Source organism: Podarcis vaucheri, assembly GCF_965113315.1.
Source record: "Podarcis vaucheri genome assembly, chromosome: 4".
In the NCBI taxonomy this organism is placed as follows: domain Eukaryota; kingdom Metazoa; phylum Chordata; class Lepidosauria; order Squamata; family Lacertidae; genus Podarcis; species Podarcis vaucheri.
Window position 1 is genome coordinate 75,124,842 of NC_138762.1, and position 7,181 is coordinate 75,132,022.

A 7,181-nucleotide genomic window follows, 5' to 3' on the forward strand; every position below is an offset into this window, starting at 1 on the left:
ATATTAAGAGCTAATATTTTATCAGGTTTTTTTTTGGGGGGGGGGTTAATGTTCTTTTTACAGGGCATTTACAGGGCAAACAAATTAGTTGTCTTGTGTTGTTGCAACTACAGGCAACAAAGGGCCAAACTACACGTTACACGGAAGTCACAACTTCTTATGAATGAAAAGCAACTGCAGGAAACTGCAATCAGGAGCAAAGGGGATGCTAAACTCCTTTCCCCTCCTGCTTTTTGCCCATTAAAAATTCCCACCAGTCACTTTTTTTCCCCACGGAGAAAAAGATATATGTTCCCTTATCATTTTCCCCATGGGAGACAAAACAGCTTCAAGAGCGGGTGTGAAATCCAATGTAGCACAACAGAGCTTCAACTTACTCTTCTCCCCCTGCAGTCTCCTGCTTGCGCTCCCCCAAAATCTGATCCGTAAGGTTCGGGGACTGTCCAGAACAGATTTTGGAGACACATACGGTTGGAGAAGAAGCTAAACTGGAAGTCCCATTGCACGTGTTGATTTCTGTTGGATGCTGCCCAGCATTTCTTAAACAGACAAAAAGCAAAAGATGTCAGGGTTAAGCAGTCACTTTACCACGTCCACTTTTTATTCATAATATAAATAAACAGGAAACTGTTTATATATTCCCTTTGTAACATCTAGTCTGTTGCATACTTGAAACCATGTCAATGATGCCACTTTGAAATTCACTATACCCTAAAGATTTTTTTTTGGGGGGGGGTGTTAAATAATCCCAATCACAGAAACTTTGTTGGTCTACCTTCTTAAAACAAAACAAAACCTATCCTTTTGTCAAGTGCATTAGACTTCTATAAAAATTTCCCAACCTCTGCATGGACAAACACACAGGCTAGCTTACTTGTTTGGGTTTGTGCTGTCTATTAAGACAAAGAAAGAAGTAGCAAATCCACACACTGCCTTCCTCACTCAAGTTAGCATTAATACAGGCCAATGACTCACATGATTTTTACCTTAGCTTTCCTCACTTCTTCCAGGAGAGGCTGTTCCAGTAGGGTGAATGGATCACTGCCCCACCAACCTCAGTCTGCCCTCAGCTAGCCCCCAACCTGTCTGCCTTCGTTTCTTAAAATTGTCACCTTCCACCCTTAGTCTCTGTGACATCCTTATAGAACTCAACAGAGGTGAAGATGGGTGTAAACCTAGCATTAGTTCACTCTGCCTTGTTGATGAATTTTGGAAGACAGTTGGTAGTTCAGTTGGTAGTTCACCACACCTCAACCAGTGTGATGTACCAGACGAGCATGCAGTGCCCCAGGAAAGCCTTTAGAGATTATCTGTTCCCAGCAGAACAGCTTCCTCCAGAGTCCCCAGTTAAGGGGAAAACTCCTCTTCCATACAGCTCAAAGTAGCAAAGTGATTGTTGCCTCCAGGGACAAGACAAAGCTAAACACTGCTATCTACTATATACTGTCTCTTCTGGTCTTTGAACAGATCCACAAACACGATCACCATGCTATCTAACACTGCTGTGTAACAAACAACCACCCAGCCTCTTACCCTGACTCTCAGAGATTCAGAGTCAGACCCTGGAACAAGGATGTAATGAGATACACGCCCTTCAGACTATTATGTCTGCCTCTACATTCCTGAACCAATGGGATGGTGAATGATTCAGCAAGTCAGACAATCAGCCTTGCTGGTGTTGACAGGGTAACTCACAGCACCTGGCACTCTTATCTCAGAGCATCCAGCAACCACAGGGGATCTGCTAACTCAAGACATGGGCCAAACACTCTGTAATTTAACCCACTGTTCACATGACACCAAGATGCTGGTCAATGGTACTGCCCTTGCCTAACATTGGCCTCCTTGTCCAATGGGCACCAGCCACCACTACTTCTGTCCACATGCAACTTTACATGTTACATATGTCTCAAAGCAAGAAGTGCTTACATACTTTGCAGCTATTCAACCAAAGCAAAATAGGAGTGGGTATACGCTTTACATCATGGGGGGGGCGGGGCGGGGAGGGTATTTAACTCTCCATCCATAAATCAGTCTCTAGCTTCCTTTAACCTCTGTTTCACAAACTGAACACAAGTCAAAGCAAGGGTCAGCAACCCATAGGCCATATCTGGCTCACCAATGCTTTTCTTCCAACTTGTACAGCATGTGCTGCGGTCTGAAGGAGAAATGGGAGGAAATGCTTCTGACGGGGAAAGGCTTTGCAAAGTAGGTGTAGCCTATAAGCCTTCTGCTGCCTTCCTCCAAGTTAAAAAAACAAAACTGCCGTACCAGGCTAAAAGTTAGGGTAAAACAGTCCCACAACCAAAACCAGATGGCTCAGCTTCCACTGAACTTTGACCCAAATGCAGGGTACTCAGAAAAAGTTGGAGAGCAATACTGCATGAGCCAGCCATGCCAAGCTAGAGTTTGTGGCTAACTCTTGCTGGGAACACAAACCATGGTCTGAACTTACAAATCTATGGGCAAACTGTGGTTTAGAGGCCACTTGATTGCTACCATTTAGTATTTGACCAGCACTCCACTTTTTATGGAGGTATCTGCACAAACTACTTTTCACTTCACTCAATTTCGGAGTCAGTTTTGATGGTTTGTCAATTCAGACATTATATTCAACAAGTTTGGAGTTTGTCCTGGCAACCCTAAATTATACTAACTCAGCCTTCTCCAACCTGGTGTTATATTTTATCCTAGCGGATTCCTTCTTATTTTAACTCTGATCTTATTAAGTTTTGCTGGCATTGTTAAGTGTTAAGATATATTAAACATGAAACTATATAATTGTATCATATTAAAATTATAAACTGACAAGCAACATTTTTAATGTATGAGCACACACACACCACTCCAGACCACTAAAATAAAATAAACTTCTCAATAAAAACAACAAGATAAGTTCTGTACACTACTGTCAAAAGTCTTACTTGTGGTTGGGGAGATTGGCAACGGAATTGGGCTCTGCTATCATTTTCGCTACATCCTCTCAGCAGCACAGAAAGCAGGTCATTCTGATCAGACGCTTCATCATGAAAAAGAATATTTGCAACAGCAATTCAAATTCATTTTCTTCAGCTCTCCTCAGAACAGCAGAACTGTACAATTTTTTTTAAAAAAACAGACAATACATACCATAAAATTACAATACGATATTTAATAGCAGCAGTTTGAAAACACAACAGTAAAATTACAGTATTTCCCCCCCTCCAAAAATGAAGGGGAAATGTGTGTGCATCCTATGGGGCGAATGCAGGCTTTCGCTGAAGCCTGGAGAGCGAGAGGGGTCCGTGCGCACTGACCCCTCTCACTCTCCAGGCTTCAGGAAGCTATCCGCAAGCCTTGCAAGCCCGGCGGGAGTTCCTGTGGGCTCGCAAGGCTTGCGGGCAGCACCCTGCAGCCCGAAGCACGGGGCGCCCTCCGGAGGGCGCCCCGTGCTTCGCGCAGGTGTGCGCAAAGTTTGTGAGCCTGGCGGGAGTTCCCGCGGGCTCACAAGGCTTGCGGGCAGCAGCCTGTTCTTGGGGCTGGGGTCGGGGGAAGCTTGGGCTTCCCCCACCCCAGCCCCGCGGCTGGGGGAGAGGAAATAAATTTTTTTTATTCATTCCCCCCCCCCAAAAAAAACCCGAGGTGCGTCCTATGGGCCAGTGCGCCCTATAGGGTGAAAAATACGGTATATTTTAGCAACATGGCTAAGAGGAGAATCTAATCAGCATTACTTACAATCCCACAAGACAAAAGTCGCTGAAATAACAGCATTTCTGAAGACCAGCCATCAGTCAACATGCAGTATGCAATCTTTTGTGTTACACAGAAATCATTTCGCAACATTATTAGGTCAATCATTCATTCATTTCATTTGCATGCCACTGTTCCACAAGAAAAATCCTGCTCAAAGCAGCTTACAACAAAGAAACAGGAATACATTTCTCCCAGGCCTCTGGTTAAGTGGGAGGGTTACTGTTTTTGTTTGATACTATGTTATGTACTTTTGTGTTCTTATATTGTAAACTGCCCCTGTGATCCTCAGAGGAAGGGCAGCATAAAAATTAAATTTTAAAATTGAGACAAACACTACAGAACAATTTCATAGTAGCATAGCAACAATTTCATAACACAGTGTATGTTATAGTAAAACAGTAACATAGTCTTTTTCATAGATACTTTGTGTCTTAAGACAGGAGTTGTAGTACAGTACAGTGGTACCTCGGGATGCGAACAGGATCCGTTCTGGAGCCCCGTTTGCATCCTGAACAGAACGTAAGACGCAACCGCGCATGTCGCGTTTCGCTGCTTCCGCGCATGCCATCATTTTGACCATCTGCACATGCGCGAGCGGCGAAACCCGGAAGTAACGTGCTCCGTTACTTCCGGGTCACCATGGAGCGCAACCCGAAAATACTTATCCTGAAGCATATTTATCCCGAGGTATGACTGTACAAACTTAATCCATTCCAGAAGTCCGTTCTTAAAGCAAAGCATTCTTAAACCAAGGCGTGCTTTCCCATAGCAGCGGGGGACTCAATTTACAAATGGAACACGCTCAACAGGAAGCGAGCATGTTCTGCTTCCAAGGCAAAGTTCACAAACCAAAACACCTAGTTCTGGCTTTGCAGTGTTCTTAATCCAAGTTGCTCATAAACTAAGCTGTTGTAGCATAGCAGCTAGGAGACCAGGTTATGAATCTGTTCAAATCTCACTAGGTGAACTCTCTCCCCACCACCAACCTCCAGCTTTACTTACCTTTGCTGGGCTGTGTGCAAGCCACACATTAAAAGGGCATGACTTCCCCCAAAGTATCCGGAGAGGTGTAGTTTTCTAAGGATATTATGAATTATCAGGATACTTTAAGGAAGTCAGGTGCTTTTACTATCCCTTCAGGATTGGCATGAGATTAGTGGCTGGGGCCGAAATTGAGTGCGACCAACCCCACAACCCACAATGCACACATATTGGCAAACATCCCTCCTCAACTGATCCAGGCAGACCAGCTGTAATCTGCTTATCAGCCCCACTTCACACACCAAATGAGCAATCAGATGAAGGAAAGAAAGCTATTTGTATCCCGATCTAGGCACCTCAGCACATGTCTGCTTTATTTTTTATCATTTTTATTTGTTGTCCTCGTTGCCAAAATGAACGAGGTCTTGGGCTGCAGAACAATGTGTTAATCAAGTCTTCCAAGGTTGCTTAAATATAACAACTAAACAATGTGCATGAATGCAGGAAAGCACTATACAAAGTTCGGTATTATTATTATGCATTGAAGTTTCAAGTCACAGGGAGACCACCTGTGGCAAAAATTTGATTGGTAATACTTTTGGGACAGACATAAGAAAATGTTTCTTCACATAGGGTGTAATCAAGGAACCACATGTACACCACCGTGTGTTCCATTATGGAAGAAAAGTGCTTAATACAGTGGTACATCTGGTTGCGAACGGGATCCGTTCCGGAGCCCCGTTCACAACATGAGCAGAATGCAACCCACATCTGCACGTCTGTGCGTGCTGCGATTTGCCGCTTCTGTGCATGACGTCATTTTGACCGCCTGCGCAAGTGGCGAAACCCGGAAGTAAACCTTTCCAGTACTTCTGGGTCTCCGCAGGACGCAACCTGAAAAGACGTAACCTGAACCAAACATAACAAGAGGTATGACTGTAGAATAAAAAATAAATATGTGGTTATGATGACCACAGGCTAAGATGTCCTTAAAAGCGGATTAGGGCCAAATAGGACTCTCAAGGATAAAGGTTTCATGCCGCTAAATAGTTATGAGGGGAGACTGGCAACAGCCAGGGAGAGTGATCACCTTCATAGACCTGCCTATAGGCCTAGTAGATGCACCTGCCTGCAGGAAAGCTGGCTTAGATAGGCCTTTCATCTGATCCAACAGGTTTCTTCTTACCTCCTTAATTTCTATTGAAATTCTCCAAGTCACTGTCTTTCAGCCTAATGTGCCTCAGAAGGTTGTTGTGCGGATAAAATGGGGAATGGAGAACCCAGTATACTGCCTTTGAGTTCCTTGGGAGGAAAAAGGTGATGGGTAAAGAAAGAAAGAAAGAAAGAAAGAAAGAAAGAAAGAAAGAACAAACATTTCACCAGTGGCGCAATGACAAAATTCCTTCTACATCTACTTGCTTTGAGACCGTTGCTTCGTATGTTATGATATATAATACACAGAAGAAAGAGATTGCTGTATAAATATGATTTACCAAAGAGAAAATAATCCCCTTTTAAAAAGAGATTGGGGGGGGGATGAGGAGAGAAACCTACAGCTGTTTAGAATAGGACATATAGTTCAGAAAAGGAAATCTTTTTACAGTTATCATGACTGCAGCTAAAGAGGAAGTACAACCCAAATACAGAATTATTACTATGATTCTCATTATTTATACCCCGCCCATCTGGCTAGGTTTCCCCAGCCAGGGCAAAGTAAAGTATGTTCGTAGGAGGGTGCTAGGCAAGATTTGAATGCAAAAAGAAGATATTCCCAAACAAGAAGATGAGATTGTCATCATTTGCGAGCGGGCGGGGGGTTGAGATTCCTGTGTCCTTAACCACACCAGAAAATCAACAGGTACAAATTTCACACGGGGCAGGTGGGTGGGAGGGGCCGAAATAGGGTGCAAAAAACTTCCAGCGGTTGAATTCCTGCCCTGTTCGGAAACTCCCACCCAACCTTGTAAGCAAACGGAGGGCCACCCAGGGAAAGTACGCGGAGAGGCTGCGAAGTGGAGCAGAGCGCGACGAAGCGGGAGAAGCAGGAGCAGAAAGGAAGAGAAATTCGCCGCGCAAGGCGGAAAGGGATGAAAAGGGGCGACGACCGAGAACGCGGCGGGTCACGCGCGCGGAGCGTTGCGCAAGCAAGGGAGCCACGGCGTCGCGCAACCGCGGCCCTCCTCAGCCCGGACACTACCCGCCCGCCTGCCCGCCCGCCCGCGAGCGCGGCCCCCTACCCTTCTGCTGCCCGACAGCGGCCCAGGCTAAGGCCCGGTTCTGACACGGGCGGAGCGGCCCGCCCCGGCGTTCAATCCCAGCAGCGGCACGAGCCCCGCCCACAAAAGTCGCTCGAAGCTCTCCGGTCCCTCCCCATCACGTGCCGCGGCTTACCCAATAGGAACGAGATTTCCGCTTTGGACCGCTCTTCCTTCAAGCCCCGCCCCTCTCATGGCAACTGCTTCTGCTCC

General features: G+C 45.5%; 1 protein-coding gene across 4 annotated transcripts in view; it reads right to left on the bottom strand.

The window, feature by feature from the left end:
• LOC309530855 (cohesin subunit SA-2-like) overlaps positions 1-7,096 on the bottom strand; it is a 59,873-nt gene extending 52,777 nt beyond the window's left edge. For 2 of the 4 annotated variants that reach the window (XM_082220017.1, XM_082220016.1), the window contains exons 1-4: positions 6,951-7,096; positions 5,900-6,015; positions 2,925-3,092; positions 378-539 (exon numbers count right to left, since the gene is read on the bottom strand). In XM_082220017.1, coding sequence (XP_082076143.1) covers positions 378-539; positions 2,925-2,968 — 206 coding nt within the window. In that variant the 5' untranslated portion in view covers positions 2,969-3,092; positions 5,900-6,015; positions 6,951-7,096. The remainder of the gene's footprint in view (positions 1-377; positions 540-2,924; positions 3,093-5,899; positions 6,016-6,950) is intronic. The other 2 variants (XM_082220019.1, XM_082220018.1) reach the window with 1 other exon arrangement.
• Between the last annotated feature and the right edge of the window lie 85 nt (positions 7,097-7,181).